General features: G+C 41.9%; 2 protein-coding genes across 3 annotated transcripts; both read right to left on the reverse strand.

Annotated features, from left to right (window-relative positions):
• Positions 1-1,985: 1,985 nt before the first annotated feature.
• On the reverse strand, positions 1,986-14,553 carry zgc:171844 (uncharacterized protein LOC100151763 homolog). Of its 2 annotated transcripts, XM_039823898.1 has the most exons (7): positions 14,305-14,361; positions 12,371-12,500; positions 10,770-10,890; positions 7,561-7,634; positions 7,330-7,444; positions 6,016-6,086; positions 1,986-4,022 (listed from the first exon to the last, which is right to left on the reverse strand). In XM_039823898.1, the coding sequence occupies exons 2-7, from the start codon at positions 12,378-12,380 to the stop codon at positions 3,910-3,912; spliced, it is 504 nt and encodes a 167-aa protein (XP_039679832.1). In that variant the 5' UTR covers positions 12,381-12,500; positions 14,305-14,361; the 3' UTR covers positions 1,986-3,909. The 2 variants fall into 2 exon arrangements, with proteins under 2 accessions (XP_039679832.1, XP_039679831.1); XM_039823897.1 differs by lacking the exon at positions 12,371-12,500 and having other exon boundaries at positions 14,305-14,553.
• A 5,050-nt stretch (positions 14,554-19,603) lies between these two features.
• On the reverse strand, positions 19,604-24,948 carry mfsd6l (major facilitator superfamily domain containing 6-like). The gene is made up of 2 exons (XM_039826290.1): positions 24,707-24,948; positions 19,604-21,785 (listed from the first exon to the last, which is right to left on the reverse strand). The coding sequence occupies exon 2, from the start codon at positions 21,754-21,756 to the stop codon at positions 19,930-19,932; it is 1,827 nt and encodes a 608-aa protein (XP_039682224.1). The 5' UTR covers positions 21,757-21,785; positions 24,707-24,948; the 3' UTR covers positions 19,604-19,929.
• Positions 24,949-26,184: the final 1,236 nt, after the last annotated feature.

The following is a 26,184-nucleotide window of genomic DNA, read 5'->3' on the forward strand; positions in this document are numbered from 1 at the left end:
CCTTTTTTAGGAACTTGATACCGTCACCACTAAAAAAAAGAAATTGCTGAAGTCTATTGTGAGCTAAGGAGTTCTGCTCTGGGAATATCTCAGAATTGTGAAACTAATCCCAGAATCTAGACGCCGACATCATTTAGAAAAAAATTCAGAAAATAGTGCTCGTCAGCCATTAGTCAAAATTGCATAAATCTCTAATTTTCAAAAAGTATTGATACTGCATTTGGGAAATGTCTGCTTTTCCATGGAAAAACATCCGATTTAATTGGTAATACCACCTCACCTTTGTACTAATGGCCCTGTTGCTCAGCATTAAAGTGGCGCGTTATTATGGAGCCGACGCAACTTCTAGGCAAGGCCCGCCCTTCAAGAGCATTCACACGCTCCTATTGGCCAGGCGTCCATGCTTACGCTAGGTAACGTAACCTGATTTGTTCAGGTCCTATCCCCTGACCAATCGGCTATCCTAACCTTAACCACTCAAGGTCAATGCCTAACCCCAACCAATCGGCCTGCTTCCTAGGGCGGGACTTGCCTAGAAGTTACGTGGGATCCCTAATAACGCCTCAGTGGCTGAAATGTCACACAAAGCTCTCTCATTTATCTTCCCTGGTCTTTAGAGACAACTGCCAGAGGGACAATACATAAACAGCAGGAGGGATGCAGCTCCTAACATACATAAAGTACCATAAAGTGTACGCCCTATAGACTGAGTCTGAGAAATTATGAAATGCTTTCAGAAGAAAGTCATAGCTGGAAAAAAGAAAGAAACAGTCCCTAATTGGCAGAGCATGATATCGCCTTTCCAGGGACTTCTTAATGTCTAGCCAACGCTGCATACAAGAGCAAGCATCCAATTAGAGTGGGTTGGCAGTAACTTGTCTATATTCACAGTATGGAGCCCTCTGATTAGGCTTCTCAGCCTGCAAATTAAATACAGCGGAGAGCGTTGCAGGTCCGTTAATCTGCAGCCAGCTGTGACGGCCGTTGTCAACGTGAGGACGGAACCAAACAGAGCACATTACTGCAGGCTAGAGGCTCAGGAAGAAGCTATATAATATATTTGCCTTATGTCCTCTCTGCACCTCATTTACTATGCAGTCCCACTGTAGTTGTATTTGTATCCCTCCTTTTTAAGTGCATTTGTATTGTATCGTGACTGTACTGTATTGTATTGTATTTGAATGTATTATAGTAATGTTTTATGTTGTAACTGTATTTAAGTACCTGGCTGCGAAGACACCTTAAATAAAGTTAACTATCTATCTAAAATATTGTATATTGAAGAAAGGGAAAACGTGCATACCAATCATGTCATCCAGAATATGAAGTGGAAGTCACAATGTATTGTTGTATGTTGACTCGCATTTGTGTATGCAGTGTGTGCATATCTATTTGTTTCTTTGGTAATAATATGGTTTTGTAAAGGAGGGGCAGGACTATATAAGCATTATGGTGATGCATTCTTCCTCTCAAACTCATTCTTCATTTGTTCTTTGAAAAATCGGATTGATGTATCTATCTTTGTTTTATATTTTTGTTGTTTTTATCAGATTTTGTTTCTTCTTTTACAGTCTGTTGATTGTTCGAGATTAATACAAAATCAAATCATGTCCATAATTTCTACTAAAACTGAGTATTCTTCAGACAAAATGCTCCATCAGACAAATTAAAGATAGTGGTCTTGCTGCGCTGTATAACTCATCTGTGGCTGCAGTGTGTGTGTGTGTGTGTGTGTGTGTGTGTGTGAGGTAAGTTATGTGGAACTCAAACCATCTGGTTTTCTCCTCACCTTCTGGTTCACACACACACACACACACACACACACACACACACACACACACACACACACACACACACACATGGCCTTTGAAATGCAAATATTTCTTACTCGTCTTTTAAAATATGTTAGATTTAAAAAGTAAGATCCCGCACTCTGCTTTTGCTACAGCAACACCATTTATTGAAGAAACTGAGGTTTCAGCCCCTCTGGACCTTCATCAAGAGTATCCAAATACTCAAGATTTTTAAATACTCTTGATGAAGCTCCAAAGGGGCCGAAACAAAACAGCATTGCAAAAGATGATACATTCTACAGTCACAGAAAAGAATACACATTTTCTCTTTTAAGGCATATTACTTAATGACTAATTACATCCGGATCAGATATCTGACTTTGGTTTAACTTGTGGCCTGCTGAGTAACTGAGTAGCAAACAGAAATGAACAATATTTGCGAGACAGCCTTCTGCATAAATCTGCTCAACTGTGTCTACATCGGATGACCAACAGAAAGTACAAAGGTCTGCATTTTTATTTTATTCATAAAATTGTCATTTTCATATACGGCATCTCCCCTCCTCCGCTGCTAATGCTAACTGTAACATTTTGATGGCCCCAACGATTAACTGAATAAGGAAAAAAAGATGAAACCACTCCCAATAATCAAAAACAAACGTAATCACAAGCCTAACAATAATACTCAATACAGAACAAACTACAGCAAGTGTAGTTTGTTCCCTCAGTGAGTCTTTAACAGCTAATCCATCCCAAACAGAAGGTCAGAGCAACTATAATAGTATCTAATTACATTAATTAGACAGAAAGCATTAGTATTAGGCAGTCAGCTTCCTCTCTGCTAGACTTTAAACACAGTATTTCACAGCAGTAAATCACATAATATATCGTCGCTGTTGGGCAAAAACCTTGTAAGTCCAAAACACAAAAGCAAAATTATGACTTAAATACACTGTAAACCCGAATAAGTAAGCAGTACTCTAAAAAGTTTTGGCAATCAGTTGCCACACATTTGTTGAGTTTATAAACTTAAAAGTCTGACGTTGCTAGAGCTTAAATATGTGGAGTAACATCAACTTGCATTTTTTGATTACCGTTAAATTAAAATACCAATTAAGCTAACTAAAAAATCAGTAAAATGCAACTCGAAAGTATTAAATTAACATAACAGAATAATTTTAAGTATAAAAACTTAACGTATTAATTAACCGTAACTCAACAATATGTTTTAAGTAAGTAGAACTTCTTAACAAACTGTAAGTTTACAATACTCCAGTTAATTCATTTGCGCATTCAGGTTTACAGTGCAACAACAGAGATGTGAGCGCTAATGGTGTCCTTTAGTGACACAATTTTTATGTAGAGGGGAATTATGAGGCTCCAGCCAGTTAAAGCAACACTAAATAACTTTTTGTAACATAAAATAATGTTTCCAAAATCGTTTCAGTTGTTCATCATCTCGTAACAGGGTGAACGGCACTTCTGCATTCACTTTGCGGCTCTCTATCGGCTATAACCGCACTATGCAAGTTTGCCAGATCGGGTAGAGGATCTGTAGTTCCAGTGAGACATAATGGGATAATTCCGCTTCCAAACTGTAGGGGGACCGAAGCGGGAAAAGTTCTCTATAGTGTTGCTTTAAATTTCTTCAACTTTGTGTCTCTCTGACTGGACCGGCAAATCGGTGGAGCAAAAGTTCTGTTACTGGGGAAATATCACCTTCGTTTCAAGATCAGTAATGCTGTTTACACCAAATTCCTACTTCTGCAACACTTTCTCATAAACGGGTTTGTACGTATGTAATATGTACGTTAAATGTATGCACACCAATTCGTATGATTTCCTACGAAAACTAGGCGACCACCGGCTGGTCACGTGATGCCAACTACAGAGCTTTGCTCGCCGGCTACAGAGCTCCTTCGTATTAGCGGCAGTTGGTAGTTGTGTTTAGCCGCCAATAAGTGACTGTGAGCCGGGTACAGGCAGTGCCAGATGGCGGTCCATTCCGCCAAAAGGTGACTGCTAGTACGCCAGACACACGCACACACACACACACACACACACACACACACACACACACACACACACACACACACACACACACACACACACAGTATTACATGATGGAGCAGGTGAAGCCACAGCAGTCTTTCAGCAGTGTGAGTCCAGTTTTACTGAACGGCGCCGTCTGCTGGGATTTGGACGCCACGTTTTGATCTTGCGAAGCACCTGATCAAAAATGAGACGTGACAGTAAAGTCATGTTCACACTCTCATCCTCTACATCTTCACTTAAAGTTATATTCCTCAAAAGAAAAGTGCAATGTTTTCAGGAAGTATGCTTCTGCAATTTCTTGCCACTCTCATAGCTGTATGCAGCTGTTAGCTTAGCCTAGCCCAAATACTGGAAACAGGGGGAAACAGCTACCCTGGCTCTGTCTGAAGGTAACAAAACGCACTACCAACAGGAGTAAGCGCCACATAAGCGCCCCCTAGTGGTGGCAGGAAATACGACCTCATATCTAAACCACAGAACATATCCACTGCAGTTTAAAACATATTATTAACATTGTGAAATGGTCGCAGTTTGGTTAGGTTTAGGCTCCAAAACTACTAAGTTAAGTCTAGAAAAAGATCGTGGTTTGGGTTAAAATCAGATACTTCAATACACACTTGGTGCGGAACATGACGTAGCTCTGTTTGTGCCGTAAAGTTAATAAAAAACATTTCAAACGGGACTCTTGGCATCACTTGGGTTGGGACATATGTTTAACTGACATGCGGCACAAAAACGGGACAGCCAGGTTTAGGGAAAGATGGTGGGTGGGGTCACAAAATGTACGTTTGGGACACGCGGGACACAAACGGGACATGAACTCTTGGGTGAAAGTCCTATGTTTAATTGAGCCATACACCTAACCTCCCCTTTCTCACTTAATTGTGATGTACCACATTTATGACACTAAAACATTATTGTACTGAATATGTATCTAAGATTGACAGGAACCTCAAACTTTACTTCAAACCTCTTTGAAACATCTGGATGCATTATCAATGGCCTTCGGATAGAGCCAGTTGGCTTTAGCCATTGGTCAAAGTATTGTTCCCCCACTATGTTAAAATAAACCATCAAACAAAGAAAGCAGAACACGAATTGAGAAGCGTCTCTCCGAGCTCTGCAGAGCTGTACATGATGATCTCCATGTAAAAACTTTATAATCAAGAAACTGGGTATTCCTCTCCACATACATTACAGCACTATCAATTACACCATAATCAACACATTCTCACTCCCATTCGTCAAAAGCGGCCGGCAGGTGCTGGTGTGTTATCCAAAGTCTCCTTTAGCGTCATATTTAACGCGCTTGGTTTGGACCTTGGCGCACTATTTGACGCTCTGGGTGAGGCGATGCGTTTAACTGACATGTGGCACTAGAACGGTACAGTTAGGTTTAAGAAAAGATCGTGGGTGGGGTTACAAAATGTACGTTTTGGGACACGAACCCCTCTTGGCTGAAAGTCCTGTCAGATTTTCCATTACTACTTCGCTACCATTGTCTCACTTAATACTGTTTTCCCAAGATGGCGCCTGCATGTATATGTGAACGGTACTGTCTTTATAAACTATCTTTTTAATAAACTCTCTGTACACTTACAAAGTTCTCAATGCTTCAGTTTACATGTAGGGACCCTCATTATGCTACCGTGGAAGTGTGGTGATATTTTGAGCCTTGTTAGTGGTGTAGAAATAGAGATTTTACCCTCATGCCCCGACGACTAGCTTTATAAGCTAATTAGCAGTTTGCGCTAAAACTGATCACATTCGATTAGAATGAAAACAGATCCCAGAGAACGGTCGACTCGGTACACATGTTATTAACCCCTAGGTTCATTTAGCGCCGGATTTGTCCTTTAATACTACGTCATCTAACAGCGCCACGGTCAAGCTGTTGCCGTGTGGTCTATACAGACGCTTAAGGGTGATTTTTGCGTCGGTATTTGATGCTGACAGCCACTGACCAAGCGTCAGTATTTCACGAGTTCGGAGTGAGAACGGTTTGCTACTTTCCATTTTGCTCATTTCATATTTACTAAGGACACTAGTGGGAGCCGCCACTATTAACGTAAATATGAGTTGTAATTGCTGCTTGAACAAACGACTTATGTGGCTGTTTCTTTTTCTTTAAGTCTTAAGTTGGACTTAAGTCTTAAGTTGGACTCACCTTTTGCAGCCAATGTCTTGGGAAATTTGGACTGTAAGAAGACGGCCATTTCTCTGTCTTCCTCTCTTTCCCTGTGGAGGAGAATATATCCTTGTTTTTAATTTGTCGGGTTTTTCAATCATGTTAAATGTCACTGGGCTGCAAGTAAAGGAGAAGCCAAGGCTACAGGCTGGACTGACAAATCCTCAGGAGAGGGTTTTAATCCTCAGTACATGGTGTGAATTCACTGCTGCATCCGCGCACACTCTCACAAACACGTTGAATAATGGAAGAAGATGGCCTCTCGCATCCCTGCAATCTTTATGAGGCCCATCAAAATGTCACTCAAAGATATTCTTTGGCATGAACAGCTGCCCGCTTATCAGTCGTGACAGCTAATTTAACACCACAAACAAACCATCTGAGCAACAGTGGACTTGCTCTCCATGTTATTATTATTCAGTGTAAATATACAGAGAGGATGCACAGAGCACACACAGAGACAAGGCTTTGTAAGAACAGAGACAACCTTTTAAAAACTCACTGGATCAATAGTCTGATCACGTTTGTCCTGGAGATTCAGTCACATGGCAAAGTATAGAACTAAAGGAAAAACTCATCAACATGCTAAAAGCTAAAATTGTAAAGTTAAATTGTTAAAGTTCAATCAACATAATGTGGAGATCCAGACCTTTAGAATTGCACATCTTTGTCTTTGCCTGTCTTGTAAAAAGCACTGTAATGGCTGCTGTGTGTGTGTGTGTGTGTGTGTGTGTGTGTGTGTGTGTGTGTGTGTGTGTGTGCATGTGCGTGTGAACATCACTAAGAGATCATGAAAAATGTGTTTACTGACTCTTGTATGTACAGAGGATACAGAGGAGACATGATTGAAGTGTATAAGCTTGTACATGGAATATGTGAAGTATGTATGAATAACAGTAAAGACTGACCAACATGCTAAAAGCTATAATTTTAAAGTTAAATTGTTAAAGTCAAAGATCCAGACCTTTATCTTTGCCCATTAGCTTGTAAAAAGCATTGTAATGGCTGCTGTGTGTGTGTGTGCGTGTGTGTGTGTGTGTGTGTGTGTGTGTGTGTGTGTGTGTGTGCGCGCGCGTGTCCGGGCATGTGTGTGTGTTTGTCCGGGCATGTGTGTGTATGCGCATGTGTGCGTGTGTGTGCGCATGTCCGGGGATGTGTGTGTGTGTGTGTGTGTGTGTGTGCATGTGTGAGTGTGTGTGCGTGTGTGTCCGGGGAGTGTGTGTATGTGTGTGTGTGTGTGTGTGTGTGTGTGTGTGTGTCTGTCCTTTCAATCGATTGATTTAATAACCCCACCTGAGCCTCTCAAACTCCACGTCATCCACCAGGAAGTCTCTGGTCTCCACCAGCTTGTTGACCTGCTGCAGCAGCTCTTCCTCCCTCTCTCTGTCCGCCTTGGACTTATCATCGTCTGCTCAACACAAGGCCCAGAGGGTTAACGTTAGAAACGTTTACATCCCTTTTCTTTCCATTGTCAGACAGAAGAAGACAGGTGAAAGAAGACGTGACAAACAGCACACAGTTTACCTGGAGTCGAGACAAGCTGCTGCAGCTCCGTCTTCAGCCTCGTGATTTCTCGGCAGAGCTGGATGTCATCCATCCTGAGTGTAAAACAAACACACCGTGAATAGATGTTGTGCAGGAAATCAGCTAATGCCAGTGTAAAAAAAAAAAAAAGTATAATTAAACAAATCAAATCAAATCAAATACTTTATTTATCCACGGGGGGGAAATAGGTCGGTTAAATAAGCTCCACTCTCAATAGAAATATAAAGAGAACCAATACAAGTAAAAGATATGTGAATCTGTGACTTGAAATAAGTAGTGTTCTCTTGATGAGGCTTTTAAAATATGAAATGGAATTTCATACCATGGCAGCAAAGCAATTCCCCTCCTAACTTGACATGCAAACTGTCATGGTCGTGGTGTTTCCTGTTTATTGTTGTTATTTCATTCCCTGTTTGTATATTCACCCTGTTGCCTGTTTTTTTTTATTTTACATGTTCTATCTGTGTGTATATTTTAGGCTTCAGTTTCACTTTTCTGCAATTTGGGTCCAAATCTGCACACCCCTGACACAAACATCCATGTGAAATTGTCGGAGCTCATCCAAAAAGAAAATAAACACCGATGGTGTCCAGATGGTGATGATGTGTGAGTTTATCAGCTGGAATAAGACGGCCACGCTGCCCTCTGTCGATGACTCACAGCTCAAAGTATCAGATCTCATTTCACCGTCGGACTCGGATGCAGATTTGAAAACATCAGGTGCCGTCACACGAGTGTGTCTGTCTGTCTGTCTGTCTGTGTGTCTGTGTGTGTGTCTGTGTGTATGTGTGTCTGTGTGTGTGTCTGTGTGTATGTGTGTGTGTCTGTGTGTGTGTCTGTGTGTATGTGTGTGTGTCTGTGTGTGTGTCTGTCTGTCTGTGTGTCTGTCTGTGCGTCTGTTTGTGAGTGTCTGTGTGTATGTGTGTGTGTGTGTGTGTGTGTGTGTGTAAGTGCTATTACGGTGTAAAGAGGGAAATGGCTCTAACAGAAATGTGTACTGTGAGCTGTTGGTTTAATAAATAGGTTTCACTTGAGTGTACTTGAGCAGTTTATATTTTAGGATGACTCATATGCTGTGTTAGATGTGCCCGGGTCTCATTCAGTTCAGTGTCCAACATAAGTAGATAAGCCATAACCTAGTCTGGATCAACGGAAGTACATTTCCAGGATAACTGCCTGACCCGGATGACCCCTCGCCTTCCTCTCTCTGTGTGTTGTCGTTCTCAAACTCGGTTCCCTTTCGGGAAACAACAACAAACTTCGAGCTAGCGAGCTACACGCTGAAAATGGCAAGTTTCAAGAAAATTTGGATCATGCAACAAGGCAGGCCTGCTTGGTTCTTTTGGGTAATGATGGTAAAGATTTACAAAGAATATGATTATGGCATTTCCTCTCTAACTGGGAGGTTTTGGGACTGATTGGTGGGATTGCTGTGGACGAAGTACACACAGAGATACACTGGTAAGAGCCAATGAGGTTTAACCATGTATCAGCTAATTTAAATAGCTCACGTTACTGTATTGTGTGAACAATTAACTTAATATATATTATATTTCTTTTGTGGGGTGAAAATGTTCCACCAAAACAAGTTCCTTCCTGAGACTATTTTTTCAGAGCCACCGTCGCTGCGTCCGGAGCTTAGCGCCGCCCAAGACGACTGTGATTGGTTTAAAGAAATGCAAAACAACCCAGGGCGTTTTCTTTCCTCCTATCCCAGAATGTATGTGTGGAGTAGCCACGGTGCCTCTGCTAAATAGCCTTGGGAAGGAACTTGTTTTGGTGGAACATTTTCACCCCACAAAAGAAATATAATATATATTAAGTTAATTGTTCACACAATACAGTAACGTCCATCCATCGTCAACCACTTATCCCGCACACAGGGTCGTGGGGGGGCTGGAGCCAATCCCAGCATACGTCGGGCGAAAGGCGGGGTACACCCTGGACAGGTCGCCAGTCCATCGCAGGGCCACACAGAGACAAACAACCACTCACTCACACATGCACACCTACGGACAATTTAGGGACACCAATAAACCTAGCCCGCATGTCTTTGGCCAGCGGGAGGAAGCCGGAGTACCCGGAGAGAACCCACACAGACATGGGGAGAACATGCAAACTCCACACAGAAAGGCCGGGCCAACCGGGGTACGAACCCACAACCTTCTTGCTGTGAGGCGACAGTGCTAACCACCGCACCACCGTGTCCCCTTCAATACAGTAACGTGAGCTATTTAAATGAGCTGATAGATGGTTAAACCTCATTGGCTCTTAACGTTCAAAAGTAGTTTTAGTTGTGCACCAGAAAACTCCGATTGGACAGATAGTCTAGCTAGGTGTCTGGATTTACCCTGCAGAGATCTGAGGAGCAGTTAACCATAGTCCTCACAAATCCACCGGAGGTTAGAACGCCAACACAGAGACAGAGGAAGGGGACGGACATCCGGCTGAAAAGACATGCATCCGGAGGAATTTCCGGCAGCACGGGAGCAATCCCAGAAGTGCGACGTCGTGGATACAGACTACTGTCTGTGTTGCAGTTGATGTAAAACATGTCAACACATGCAGGCCCCCGGTGACGAGAAGGCAAATAATCTATTATTGGGAGTGGGAATGTGCATCACTTTTCACCCTCTGGATGCGGATGAATGTGGATGGAAATGAGAACAACGTGTGATATGTGACATCATGAACCACCAACACTTATCTGATTTTATTTAACAAGAAATAATGAGGAAGGTCTCGAAAAAGTATAATAATAAAAAAAAAAAAGAAAAAGTCAATAATCAAAGAAAGGACAAAAGGGCATCTTTTGAGATCTGAAAAAAAACAACCTGATGTGTGCTAAGACCTTTAATAGCACTGCTGTTTTCTTTTACACACTTTTTTTGCCATCATGCACATGGCTGCTTCAGCGTTGGTGTCTGACAGACATGGTGCATCATGTCTTATTCCTGGGGGGCTGGTAACAGTAGCTTGGCGTGTATTCAGATCCCCTGTACAGCAGAGCTTTATGTGTCGGTGCAGAGGACCAAAAACAGTGGAACGTAACGTGAAAGAAGAGACGCATGTGTTATCATCTTGGCTCTAATGTCACCATGCCATCGCGGTGCGTCAGTGTCCCTTTTTGCGTCTATGTCATTTGAAATACTGAACACGAGAACTGGTGTTGAAGAAGCAGATCTTACATGTATCGCAGCTCCGATTCCCTCCGTACGAGGATGTCTCTTATGCGGTCGATTTTGCACAGCTCTCCTTCGATGTCCTCGATGGTAATCGTGGAGTCAGCCATGGAAATGACATCCTCTGCTGAAAGACAGGCGAGACCAAAACACATTTGCTTGATTCTGATCATGGCAACAGGAGTTTTTTTTTAAGAAATACATGATGGACAGTAGACCCTATAACAAGACGTCTTTCAGTTGATTTCCGGTGAAATTGAGGCTAGCAATTCCTTGCACATTTAAAGATTATTTTTTGGGCTTTTCCGCCTTTTTAATTGACAGGACAGCTAGGTGAGAGAGAGGGGTAAGACATACAAGAAAAATCGTCACAGGTCAGATTTGAACCCTGGACCTCTGTGTCGAGGCATAAACCTCTCAGTATATGTGCACCTGCTCTACCCACTGAGCCAACCCGGCCACTTCCTTGCACATTTAAGTGCAAAAATGCTTAATTGGAGTAATGTATTGCACTCATTATATCCAATAAACCACCTGTCTCGGTTATAGAATAGAATAGAATAGAATAGAATAGAATAGAACTTTATTGTCATTGTCACTTGTACAACGAAATTTTCAAAAGTACTAACCTGGCAGTGCGTCATTATAAAAAGAATAAAAAGATACATAATATCCAAAAGCAGCATGAACAGGCATTCATACATACATACTGAACATACACAGCAGCATGAGAGTCCTTACATACCAACCCGGTCTCACGGTGGAATAGTCACATTATTTTGATTTATTGATTTGTTTACAGGTCACGATTTAGACGTTTATTTCGTGTCACAGATTTTGAACGTGTACAGGTCACGATTTTCGAACCTGCACTGGGGCACGCAACGACGGGGAAATGAGGCCACAACAACAGGACGGACGCCATCCCCGGTCTCCGTGGTGAAAGTCCTGTGTTTTTTGACCAGGGACCAACCTCCCTGCGCGGACTTTCGCCTTATCAATACTACTCGCTACCGTCATCGTTCTGTGATCACGAAATATGCTTCCCATTGAAATACATTGCTTTAAAATTCGTAATCACCACAACAAAAAAAACGACATTATTGTTTCATATACGATTCAATAACGTGACCGTATCACGAGCTGCCATGAGACCGGGCTGGACATACACAGTCACACTTATTGCGCAATCCCTCAATGGACTATCAGGTCAGTTCAATTTAGCAGCATTGATTTTAGTTAGATGGGTGAAAACTGTTTTTGAATCTGTTGGTTTTTGCCCTGATGGATCTGTACTGTCTGCCTGACGGTGACAGTTTCAACGGGGGGGGGGGGCCTGGGTGGGAATGCTCTGGAGGACACCTCCCACCCAGGCCACCCCCCTGTTCGAACTGTCAAGGTTATCAAGCTCAGGGGACTCTCGAGACTCATGATGAAAAACCTAATGTGGGACTATTTAAATATCCAGGCACAAACACACAACAAGCGCACACATTTATGAATGAGTTTAGTGAAACCTGTTCAGCTGTAAACATTAAAAACTTCCATGGATCAAATTCTGCTGTCCTGCTATGATCTGATCAGAGCTCTGTGAATACTTCCCTCACCCCCAGTCATTCTTCAAGCATCACTGAATATCTGCACTGCCTGCCTCCTGCCTCCTGCAGCCTCCTACTCCTCTCCAGGGGCAACGATGAGTCATCCAGCAGAGCTCGGATCCGCTTTTAATTACCTGGCCTTGTGTGAAAAGACATTACAATCATACTCGCAGGTTTGTGGGAATGCAGTTTATATTGTTTAATGCGTGATCTTACTTCTCACTACAACTATAGTAATACCGTCACACCCTTAAGGAACATTTAAAGTCAACCATGTGAAACATGTGGATAATAGAAAGCAATAACATAAAAATGAATGTGTGCCATTTATAGTACAATGTTGCACACGTGGTATTACAGAGGAGATGGTTGTATAAAATGGGAAAAACCAAGAAGTGAGCCTTGAGGAACGCCAAAAATAAAATCTCACTCAAGCTTAAAGGGGCACTATGCAGTTTTGGCCATTTCTTCGCTGTTTTCTGGCTTTTTGCTGGCAGGTTTCTCTATTGAGCTCCCAACCCACAGCTTCAGAATAGATATTTGGCAGCTCCTATGTTTACTCGGGTCTGAGTCCTCACTCTGTCAGTCTGCGTTTCCTCTTTCTCTGTTCCTCCGACAATGCTTTCCTAGCTTTCTGCTTCTTTCTGTTATCACGTCATGCTTCCTGACGCTGAGGGTGGCGGCTCGCCGGCCGAAAGTTGCAAGGGAGGTTTTTCTGCTCTCAGGCGCTAGGGGCGAGCGAGACGACCACCATTCAACTAAAAAAAAGTCATATAACCATTCCAATGACTCCGAAGCTGTTTACTTAAGGCAAATTAAGCTTAAAAAAAACTGCATAGTTCCCTTTAAGATGTAAGGGTGTTTCCATTAAAGTGACATTTTCAATGCAGGACTTTACAGCGTGGTATTGCTACTTTTACTTAGGTAAATGATACTGTATGAATACTATTTTTAAAGACTCAAATGTTTTGGCCTTATTATGACCAAACTTTAGCCAATTGTATCAGTATGACTTGACATTGTTCCTATTTCTCTCTCTGTGTGGATGCAAATAAACTCTTGTCTATGTAGTTCCCTAATAGTTTCCGAGGAATTTCCCTGGAAAGAAATATGTAATTTGTTAGGAATTATAGGGGAAAATATGTTTATCCTCAAAAACAAAAACTCAAGTAAATACATGTTTTTCATTCATTACTGTAATATGTATTATATATGTTGAATGTCCTGCTGTGCACTGACATTACGAATCTCTAGATCTAGAAATTAAAGCTATGAAAAGATTTGTTGATATACTGATTTGTTGAGCGTCAGAAAAATGATCTGCAACTATTTCGAAAATCAATTTATCGTTCGTTTTTTTTCCATCCAAAAAAGTGAAACATTCTCTAATTCCAGCTGCCATGTGAGGATAATCTGCTTTTCTTTGCCTTATTGTGACAGTAAACTGAATATATGTGTATGATGGACTATTAGTTGGACAAAAACAAGCTATTTTAAAGATATTGTGACTACCATTTTTACAGTATGCTTAAATGTGACCATTCTGAAGCAAGAAAAACAAAAAGATGAAATAACTAGAAGCTATTATTGGAATTTTATTTTTCGCAGTGGGGAAGAAGGCTCTGCGAAAACTAAATTTAGATCATACATGTTGAAAAACTCTTGGATAACGTATGGCCTGTCAAATTAATAAATGTAACATGTTCTCCTGCAGAGAAATCTCACCTCCACAACATCCCCTCTATCAGGAGGTCTAAAATCCTGCAGACAGACAACTTGAACATGCTCACTGAGGATCTGCAGGCACCTGAAGCTTTCATTCCCTCTGCTTAAAAAGTTGGAGCAACAAAAGCATCCCTTTTCCCTCGCTGATTACTTAATACAGAAACACAATTCAAGCGTGCATCCTGTTAAACTGTTCACACGTTATACTCAAAACTCACTCGGTTTCTCCGTCGCTGTGTCCACCTGCGTCTTCTCCAGAGAGCCGTACTGTTTAGACGATCTCCTCTCTTTTTCCATATTGTTCAAAAATACTCCCCTTTTTTTTAAGACACTGCGCAGAAAAATTAAAGTAAATATTTGTGCAGCTCGAGAATTGATATTAAAAAGGCAGGCCTATCGACTAAGTCCATGCAGAACTGCTGTGACGTGTGAGGGAATCTAACGGGAGGAGGGCTGCCGACCAGATGCTGAACCGACTCCTACAGAGCAGGATGTCAGCACGGAGGAGCGGAGGCTGCGGGGCGCCACCTGCTGGCCGACCGGCTCTATGACACCCAGCCAGGTGATACAACCATAGACTGTATATTATATTATATATTATACAGTCTATGGTTACAACCCATCCCCCCCTCCCCCATCATCAAAACGGGGCTCTTTTTTCGAAGTGTTTGTTCCTTTTTAAGTTTTTTTTAAATTTATTTTTTATTTTCAATGTTTTAGTTGTTTTTTCAGATTTTTTTTCCCGCCTTTTTCGAATTTTGTCGCCTTTTTTGAGTTTTTGTGTGTAGCTTTTGTCGCTTTTTCAAAAGTTTTTGTAACTTTTTCAACAACAAAAAAATTCGGACAATTTTTTGAACAATCATTTCAATGTTTTTGTCGCCTTTTGCGTTTTTTTGTGTGTGTAGCTTTTGTCACTTTTTCAAGGAAAAAAAATCTGAGCATTTTTTATTTTTTTTATCGATAATTCTTTTAGGTTTTTGACGCTTTAAAAAAAATCTGGCAATTTTTTTGATGTTTTTGTAGCTTTTTAAATACATGCATACACACCCTTGCACCCAGTAACAGCCCAAAGAGAACAGAAGAATTACATTTAAAGGGACATTTTGGTAGCCTATTTTTCAACCTGATATGTCCCATGTTTTTGTGTTTAAGGGGCTAATGGGAGCAAAAATCTGTGAAATTGTCCCAGTATTGAGCGAGCTAGACAGCTGTAACCACCCCTAGGTCCGGAAGTTACGCAGAATCTCGCAAAAAAAAAAATAGGCTATTATAATATAGTTTTCATACTTTCACCCAGAAAACGCGTGTTCGTTCCTCGGGAGTGTTTTAATCCAAACCATGATCTTTTTCCTAAACTAAGGCTAACTTGTTGTTTTGGTGCCTAAACCGACACGTTTTCTCGGCTAAACGCTGTAGCTGTATCCCTTCTAGCCACAAATGTGATTCGTGAATTTCCGTCTGTTTTTGCCGCTGACAGTCTCAGATTATTATTCTAAATGTCTGACAACATTATGGAAAGGATCCCTACAGAGGGTTAGGGTCCCTATAGACCTTTTTGTTAAATAGTAAGATCCTTTTTGTTTAACCAGAAACAGCCCCGAAACTGCCAACACCAAACTCACCAGACTCCATGTAAATAATCAGGACTTTTAGCGTGTATAGAGCCAGCATATTTCCACCAGACTCCATGTAAATAATTAGGACTTTTAGCGTGTATAGAGCCAGCATATCTCCACCAGACTCCATGTAAATAATCAGGACTTTTAGCGTGTATAGAGCCAGCATATTTCCACCAGACTCCATGTAAATAATCAGGACTTTTAGCATGTATAGAGCCAGCATATTTCCACCAGACTCCATGTAAATAATCAGGACTTTTAGCGTGTATAGAGCCAGCATATTTCCACCAGACTCCATGTAAATAATCAGGACTTTTAGCGTGTATAGAGCCAGCATATTTCCACCAGACTCCATGTAAACAGTCAGGACTTTTAGCGTGTATAGAGCCAGCATATTTCCACCAGACTCCATGTAAATAATTAGGACTTTTAGCGTGTATAGAGCCAGCATATCTCCACCAGACTCCATGTCAATAATCAGGACTTTTAGCGTGTATAGAGCCAGCATATTTCCACATGTAAATGGGTGAATTAAGGGTTTATTTCAACCAAACCAGAGTGGTGATTGTTGAAACAGTGGAAAGATGAACCAAGACGGATTTTGATAGTTTTATTTTGTTTCTGTGGACTTTGAATGAAGTGTGTTTTATGATGAAAAAATTACTGTTTATTTAAATGGAGTCTGGTGGGTTTGGAGATGGCGATTTTTGGGGCTGTTTAAAAGACTTTATTTAGCTTAAGAAGTAGGAGCATTTCTCAACACATAAAGGAACACTTCATCCTTCAATTTGTCACAAACATTCAACATCAACACGTGGAGATACAGGACAGGAAGCCGGAAGGGGATGAAAAACTCATCATCGGATTCTGAAAAGTAACTAAGCTGTCAGACAAATGTAGTGGAGTAAAAAGTACAATATTTACCTCTGAGATGTAGGAAGTAAAAGTATAAATTAGCAGAAAATGGAAAAACACAAGTAAAGTACAAACAAGTAAATGTACTTTGTTACATTCCACCACTGCATTGGTATTTATTAAGAGAAGCTGCCAACAAATATTAATGTTTCCCAAAGAGAGCAAATGTATGGAATTAAATCAGGATGTTTTAAAGTGCTCATATTATGCTCATTTCCAGGTTCATAATTGTATTTAGAGGTTATATCAGAATAGGTTTACATGGTTTAATTTTCAGAAAACACCATATTTTTGTTGTACTGCACATTGCTGCAGCTCCTCTTTTTACCCTGTGTTCAGGTCTTTGTTTTAGCTACAGAGTGAGACCTCTAACTTCTGTTCCATCTTTGTTGGGAGTCGCACATGCTCAGTAGCTAGGTAAGGACTACTAGCCAGTCAGAAGCAGAGTATGAGGGCGTGCCCTGACAGTACCTAGGTAAGGACTACTAGCCAGTCAGAAGCAGAGTATGAGGGCGTGCCCTGACAGTACCTAGGTAAGGACTACTAGCCAGTCAGAAGCAGAGTATGAGGGCGTGCCCTGACAGTACCTAGGTAAGGACTACTAGCCAGTCAGAAGCAGTCTGTGCCCTGACAGTACCTAGGTAAGGACTACTAGCCAGTCAGAAGCAGAGTATGAGGGCGTGCCATGCTAGCAGCTAGGCGAGCATCATAACGTGTGTTCCAAAGTGACCACGTCCGTCTCTGAAGTAAAGGCTGGACTACAATAGAGCTGTTTGGAGCAGTTGGTGAACAGTGTTTTCTGTTGGAGATGGTAAGTCCCTTTGGGGGGGACTTTGGGCTTTTTCACTTTGTAAACCTATAACATGCACAAAAAAGATAACACAATAAAGGAAAGGGAAAAAGCCAAAAAGCATAATATGAGCACTTTAAGAATAACAAACATCTGCCATTTTAATGGTCTGCTGCGCTCTAACCACAACATCGCTCTCCACAAGAGAATCGAGCTGTCTATCATCGTGGAATTTTCATCGCGCCTGATTGAGTTCAGCTGGTTAACGACATACCGGGGATGACTTGATTTCATGTAGTCGGGCCCTGGAGGGCTGCGCCAGATGTTCAGGGAGAGCAACATGTGCGTGCTGGTGTAAACAGGAAGCAGATTGTCTGACGTTACTCTGCGGTTAAAAATCATGAATGTATAAGCTTAGAATACAGAAAATAATATGGAGAAAGAACAACAATGGTGAAAAGTAAGAGCAGGGATTTATCTGCTTGGACCGATGTTTTTTAAACTAAAACGTAGTAGTGTAGATGTAGCCTCACCCCTAATTTCCACCACGCGCGTCTGCAAACTTTTATTTTTGGCTGCTGATAGCACTTCATATATGTATTTATTTATTTATTTATTTATTTATTTATTATTACACACCAGATGCATCTGCTACCGTATACAAATGTGACTTTATTTTACATTTTTTAGCAGGAATAGTTTACTCTTCACAGTACTCAGGTCTGTAACAGGTTGAGACTTTTAAATACAACATAGACATACAAAAACTTTCTGGACAAAAGAATATTAAATCAGGACGACTTTTATATTGGTATTAAATTTGACCTCACTCCATCAAAGTGCAGTGTGTGTAATCCACATTTGGCATTTTGAACCTAAGGCAATGCTTTCTCTTCAAACAAATGTCTGTAGTGTTTCCTGACGGGTTACAATGGACTGTTTGACACAAGGTATGTTCAGAAAAAATGATTGGACAAACATTTTCTGTCAAACACATCTGCTCATGCCCGGCACAACAAGAATCTTGGGCTATGTTCACACTTGGCGTCTTTTTTTAAGCTGCCAGCGTCTGTTTTACATTATAATCCTAAAGTAAGTAAACCGCGTTTTCAAAAAAGTCCTCGCTCCACCACTTTGTTTTATCCAACGTTAGCACCTCTCCACATAGCGCTCTAGCTAGGATACTGTAACAGTAGCTGTTATAGCAACAAAAGATGCTCTGGCTGCTTTTTGGAATAAAAAAAGTCAACTTGTTATTGTCTAAAAAAAAAAAAAAAAGAGGCCAAGTGTGAACATAGCCTTAGTTTGAATGTGCAGTTAAATACACATAACTGAGCTGCTTTAACCATTTTATCAGTTCACACAACCCAAAATAAAAAGGCACAAACAATGAATGACTTTAGCTGAAGATAAACAGACTGTTTGGGGTGTGGTGAAACAGGAAGAAAGTCTACTTTAGCCTCACCTTGTGCACACGGCTTGTGTTTACACACCTAACAAGAGGTGACTGAGCTGAGTCCGTCTCCTACCCGCCCATAATCCTGCTACCTTGTTTGCTTTAAAAAAGCATGATTGCTTATGCTAAAGTACATCTGTGAAGGCTCAGGTGGCACAGAGATGGATCCCCGAGTCCATCTGTATGTACCTGATAACATGGGGAGGGCTGCCCCTTCTTAGTCGATTAGTGGACCAATCGGCCACTTTGGTCGACAAATATTTCTTTAGGTCGATTAGTCATTTTCTTATGCTTTTTTTTCCATGCTGAATGTTCGATTTCAAAAGAAACTTCTAGGACCATCTCTGGTAAACACAAGATTTAAAGTGGCGATTCTTTGTGGAGAAACTCAGTTTTACATATCGGACGATTAAATCAACTAATTGACAAAATCGTATAAGTGTTAGTCGACTAAGGTTTTTCTTTTTTGTTGCCCTAAAAAACGGGATGTCAACAACTCTGATGAAAGAGCTATGAGCAATAATGAGTTAAAAGTCAACACTAGAGCTGCAACGATTAATCGATTAGTTGTCAACTATTACATTTAATCGGCAACTATTGAGTTACTTGTTATGGAAAAAGTAAAAAAAAAAGTGATTCCAGCTTGTTAAATGTGAAAATTGTTCTAGTTTCTTCTCTCCTCTGTGAGAGTAAACTGAATATCTGAGTTGTGGACGAAACAAGACATTTGAGGACGTCATCTTGGGCTTTTTGGGAAACACTGATCCAGATTTTCTGAAATTTTATAGACCGAACAACTAATCGATTAATCAACAATGAAAATAATAATTTTTTGCAGCACTAGTCAACACTGTGATTTGAATTAAACCTGTCAAAGTAGGAAATAAATGATCCGGCTTTGAGCTGCGCTACCTGACGATAAAGAGAGATAAGTCTGTAACTGACCTGGTGGGGAAAAATATTATTATTTTCATACTGATAGAAATGATTTGGTTTTGTGAAGATAAATTCCTTTTATCTACTGCACTCTTTAAAGCGTCTTTTTGTACTCTCCCACATGGTTTCAGTGGTTTGTCCCCCGTCCATAGTTATTGCTTCTGCTGTCCTCCATTGCTTTTTCAAGCCAGTCTCTCTCCTGCTCAGACTCTGAGTCGCTGGCTTCGCTTGTGCCAGCCGCCAGCAGACGACAATAGTTAATCCGCCGCTGGCGAGGGGCTTTCCACTGGAGCAGCGGCAGACACACGCACCACGCCATCACGCACACTGCCGCTCCTCTGAACAGCCAGGTCAGCCCAAACCGCTGGACCACGAAGCCTCCGGCGAAGCTCCCGAGCCCGCTCCCCAGGTGGAGAGAAAGCGCGCTGTAGAGCTTGCTCACGCTCCTCTCGGCCCCCGGCGTGGCGACTTCCGCACACTGGACCTTCACGGCCCACCAGAGGGCGCCGCCGCTGAAACAGCTCAACACCTGGGCGGGCAGCGCGGCCCACGGCGCCCACAGGAAGGAGTAATAGAAGCACTGCAACCCGAGACTCGCGGCCCCGACAACGAGCACCCTCTCCGGGCTGAGGCGCTTTGAAACTCGGCCGGCGAGCAGCGGGAAGGCGGCCTCCGAGAGCACGGCGAGGGCTAGAGACGGCCCCATGTGCAGCTCACCGCTCCCGTGGTCCTGCATCTGCCACAGCAGGAAGTTGTCCACGGTCGAGGCCGCGGCGCCGACCAGCAGCGCGGTGACGGCGCAGAGCGCGGCGCGGGGGGAGCCGCGCACCAGCATCGCGGCTTTAAAAAGCCCGTTGGCCCGGTCGCGCTTCTTGTTCAGGTAGAGAGGGAGGCAGGCGGCTGCGGGCAGAGCCAGGGCCGTCAGGGCAGCGTAGCAGAGGAAGTGCACGGCGCTCCTGGGCGTCCGATAAGCCACGAGACAGCGCAACTGGCTCACCAGCACGCCCGCTCCTCCGACCCCGCACGCCGCTCCGAGTAAACCCCACACCCGGGTGCTGCCGTAGCGGTCCGAGGCATACGCAAAGTCCAGATACTCGTACAGGCCGTCGTCTGCCGTCCACTCCAGAGGCGCTGACGCAAACTCCCACACCGACACGATGAGGAGGGTCACAAAGAAGAGCTGGTGTTGAGGGTCCAGCACTTTTAGCCCGCCCAGAAAACCCAAACGGCTTTCTTTGTCCTCATCCTGGGTCGTCTCGTCGCCGAGCTTTTCTTCTGACCCTGAGAAGAAACTAAAGCCGGACCTTTTATTCCTCACTGCAGCTGCGGAAGAGCCGACGGTATGGGGCGCAACGTTTGGCTCTCCAGCGCCGTCGTTAGCCACCGCTGATGCGTTCTTTAGCGACAGCCGAGGACTGGATGTATCATCGTCATAATGCCGATTAAGCGCCGTTTGGCTCGTCGGAACGGGAGCAGATTTAGCGTCAATGGGAGTCGTTGCAGGAAGAGTGACACCAGACGTGGAAACGGGAGCGTTGACGTTTTCAGCGCGAGTTCTAGCCGATTTCGTCGGCGGTGCAGCGCTGCTCCCGAGCAGGTCGGCGCCCAGACTCAGATCGGACGCGTTACAGCTGGCGGTCTGTGGGTGCACATCTGCGGGCGAGACGAGCAGCAGAACCACGGCGACTGCCGCCGAACACACAAGGGAGCCGCTTATCACCGCTCGCCTCTTGTCGTAGCGTTTGGAGAGCTGGCTTGCCGCGGGGCTCCAGACCAGCGATATGAGGTGCTTGGTGCCCATGACGATGCCCGTCATGGCGGGGGTCAGACCCAGCTGTCTGAAGTACAGCGTGAGGAAGGGGAGCAGGCAGGCGCGAGCGCAGCAGCACAGGAAGTTGAAGGTCCCTGCAAGAGCAAGGGCGCGCTTGATGTCGATCTGCTTGTTCCTCTTCATGATTGGCAGCTCACGGGGTCACGTTCAAACTGGCAGACAGACAGACAGACAGAAAGACAGACAGACAGACAGAGATGGAAATTAGTGCCGGGGATTGTCAGCGAGTACATTTACAGGAACACCAATATTCCACTATTATTCCGAATGTGAGGGGGGGGGGGGGGCACCAACTTTTTGTTAATTCTTTTTCAAAAATGAAAATGTCTTAACATGAATCGAACATATTATTAGCAAATATAATTTTTTTCGTTAAAAAAAAAAACACATTGATGATAGGCTTACTGGCCCAAGTATACAGTACGGGTTCACCGTGCCACATGTATTTTTAACATTAAAACAAGATTCATAAAATCATGCCAACGATTATTTAATAGCTTGGTATTCTACGCACTAAATAAAAAAGGTATGTATAAAGGCTTAAGGCCACCCACATGTAATTGTAGGCCCAGTTTAATATGCAACTTTTATACAAAATTTGGTACAATATATGTAGTAGGGGGTCCCTGCTCCGTTTCTCTCCGTTAAGGGGTCCTTGGCCTAAAAAACCCTTGAAGACCGCAGTTTTAGAGGCATTCTTTGGAAATGTCAAAGATCTATACTAAAGATAGCGCATTTCAAGCCGCGCCAGTGGTATGAAATGGTCCACACTTCCTGTCTCCTAAATAGGCATGGCCTCGTTTGAACGTGTAGTGAACGTCGTGTGGATGGATGAAAAGTTATATTTAAATAATTTATTAAAATGTTCTTTTGCTAAGGTTAGATATTTACACAGCTAAAAGGCATATTTAGCACAAAGATTAGTTTTGTTAGGGCGTTCACGAACGTTAGCTTCTCTGTGTCTGAAAAATGCCATTTTAGTGTCAGAATGTTCTGGAGATATGTGGCGTGTGAAGAATGGATCCAATATTTACTTTGGTGACTACGAGGCAAAATAATCACTCATAATCTGTGTTCACGTTTACCTCTCCCGTTGGACTCATTGCACTCAGGACCTGCTGCTAGTCTCCTAAAGAGGCGTGGCCGTGGGGGAGCCCACGTGACACAGATACAGGAAACTACTGGAGCTGTCAAGACCATAGCCAAGATGCGAGTCCCCTATGTCGGTACACGATCCGGTCTGCCTGCACGATCCGTTCTGCACATGCGCAAGATAATACTGTTTTACCGAGGATACGACCTGCACGATCTGTTCCACGCTAGCCTATGGCTAGCCTCCACCGGGAAGCTAACGTTAGTTTAGCTAACAGCTAATTCGGCTAACCGCTAGCTGACAGCTAGATTCAGTCTAAAATAACGTTAAGATAAACTTAATGGGAGAAGCAGGCTACAGCTAAATTAAGACTTTACAGTAATAACAATAAAGACAAATATTGAGTGATTGTATTTTAAATGAGCACAAGTAAAGTAGAACTGACGTATCAGCTGTTATATATGCTAACGTTTATTTTCAAGTTTTATTTTGACGGTCTTTTTTAAGTTATTACATGCTGTCTCAGCTAGCGGTTAGCCCAGTTAGCTGTTAGCTAAACTAACGTTAGCTTGGCTGTCGACCGGAAGCGTGGAACAGATCGTGCAGTGTCGTAAATCATCGTACAACAGCACATGCACGAACATTTTGCGCATGTGCAGAACGGATCGTGTACAGACACCCTACACGATGTGAGTCACGCACGTGCAGAAAGGCCGCCATCTTTGACAGCTAGCGACGGCACTTGGACAAAGTGTGAAAACTAAATTCTTTCACCCAGGAAATGCATGTTTGTTTCTAGGTAGTGTTTTAATCCAAACCACCATCTCCCCCCCCTTCTTTTCATTAAGGGATCTGAAACTGAATTTGTTGAACAGTACAAGTATCTGGGAACCGTCATAGATAAAAACCTGAAGTTTGATGTGAATTGTGATGCAGTCTGTAACAGCAACGTTTGTACTTCCTTAGGAAGTATAACTCAGCTTAATTTGCACATGTAATGTAGTACTTTGTTTTGTTTTTAGAGATTGTTCCAGCGGTGATAAATTGTGTTGTGTGTATTGCATACAGGAAACCTTTTTTGTACTCATGTCTTGTATTGTTGCCTCTATTTGTATGTTGCTTGAATGTTTTTTTTTTTTAATCTTAATTTTTTTTAATCGCATATCAAGTTTCCCATTTGGGATAATAAAGTGACAGAACTGAATGTTCTCTTTTTAAAATCTTCTTTAAATGTTTTTCAGTTTAACCCAAAGAAAATATTCACATTTAACAAGCTGCCATCGGATTATTTTGATGACTCAAAAACGATATAATCGACTATCAAAATAGCTAACGTTTAATTTAATAGTTGACACTGGTTTAAAGGTTTACACTTTTGCACCATTTTTACTTTTAAAAGTATCAACTATCAAAGTAGTTGCAGGAACACGATGCTTTGTGCACTTAAAAAAGTGAAAGCATGACCAGACCCCGGGGATCTCTCAGCAAACCGCAAAGCCCACACCACAGCCCTCTGTAGTCTGTATTTTTAAACCTAAAAGATGAATACATCTTCATAATTGCACGAATTTACTTTTATTTTGGTGGGATTTGTTTTTAAATAACGTGTCATTTATAGAATACAGTATATATATATATATATATATATATATATACATACACACACACATACACATATATACACACACAGCCAACACAATACACTTGTTGTGGTAAAAAATACATTTTTCAGACTAATTGACAAACTTTTCAGACAAACTGAACGTGTGGTGCATTCATTGGAAGAGCTTAACTTTTAAAACAAGCGTCCCAAAATAAAAGCCCATCGTGTAGGCGAATTGTTCGCATCAACCAGCAGATGAAGCAGGAAACATGACTGGGTGCACCTGTTTCCCTGCAGGATGTGGGGATGTGGAGCGCTAGTCCACGTCACGTCATGTTTGTAAGATAATAACATAAAAGTCAACGTTAAACATTTACCTTTTGAACTCTCTCTCTCTCTCTCTGGCTCTCTTTGTGTCCGCACAAAGCTCTTTAAACGTTTTTTTACCGGCCACCTTCCACCTCGAACTCCCGCATCACATCCACGGTGACCTGTCTCTGTTGTGTTCTGAGCTAGTTTTATGTAGCCTAGCGGCCTAGCCTACAGGCTATGATTAGGAGAGAGAGAGAGAGAGAGAGAGAGAGAGTGAGAGAGAGAGAGAGAGAGAGAGAGAGAGAGCACCTGTGGAAGACGAGGAACACTCGTTAACACCTGGAGAGCTTTTCCCCACGACTACAGCGCCCCCTGACGGTGTGGGTGCCTCTGCAATAATACTTGATGACACAACCAGCTTAAAGTGCATTACTGCCACCTACCGGACTGGATTGCGAAACAGTAGAGTAACAGGGGGAATACAAATGAAATAAAAATGAAATGAAACAAAAATAAAAAAAAATTTTGCCAGGGTTTTTTTGAATTTATAAAATACAAAATAAAAAATATTTTTAAATGTTTGATTTTTGGTTTTGATTTATTTCAAATACAAAATTCCAAATTTTCAAATACAACATTTTTAATTTTTATTTTAATTTTTTTATTTTAATTTGTATTTGAAAATTTGGAATTTTGTATTTGAAATAAAACAAAAATAAAAAATAAATATTTTTTTAATAATTTTTAATGTTTTGTTTTTGTTTTATTTAAAATACAAATTCCAAATTTTCAAATACAAATAAAAATAAAAAAAAAAAAAAAAAACCTAGCAAAATCAACCAAACTAAATTAGGACAGACTAAACTAAATTACCTCTAACAACCCTGTTTCCTTCAAAAATTCTATTATGTGAACACACATTCCCCAGCTGCATCCCCAAGTAAGTTTTCTACTGTAAAGCTTAGCTTAGCTTCTTTTAATGCTAATCTGGGTTTCTTCCTTTCCTTTTCATAGCTCCTACACTCCAGCAGCACACGCTGCACAGACCCACGCTGATCACAATGCATACACCTACCAGTTGGGTGTTTATCTATTCCATGACACCCATTTCTTCAGTTCTTTTGGAGAATATGTATTAGATCACACTGTACTTTTTTTGTGAAGTTTTGAATCAATTGCCTTCTTTCATTCTCATATTTCTGACAATAAAGTAAAATATGCTCGATCGTTTCTTCTTGCCCACAGTAATCACATCTTCCTGTATTATGCTTTCCTTTTTTTAAACAGTGAGGGGATCATAACACTGCAATACCATCTCAAAAATGTTTTCTTGCCCTTTAAACTATTTTGGACAAATATTAATGAATGGATGTGTATTATAATATAATCAAATTAACACGTCTGACAACACGCATATCACATGACCATTCACACACACTGGGCATGTGCGTGCCGGTGTAAACAGGAAGCAGATTGTCATTGATGTTACTGTTATAATACCTTGCATTCCCATATTCAATGTAGTAGATGTCTTATTTTATCT

Source organism: Perca fluviatilis, chromosome 15, assembly GCF_010015445.1.
Source record: "Perca fluviatilis chromosome 15, GENO_Pfluv_1.0, whole genome shotgun sequence".
Lineage (NCBI taxonomy): Eukaryota > Metazoa > Chordata > Actinopteri > Perciformes > Percidae > Perca > Perca fluviatilis.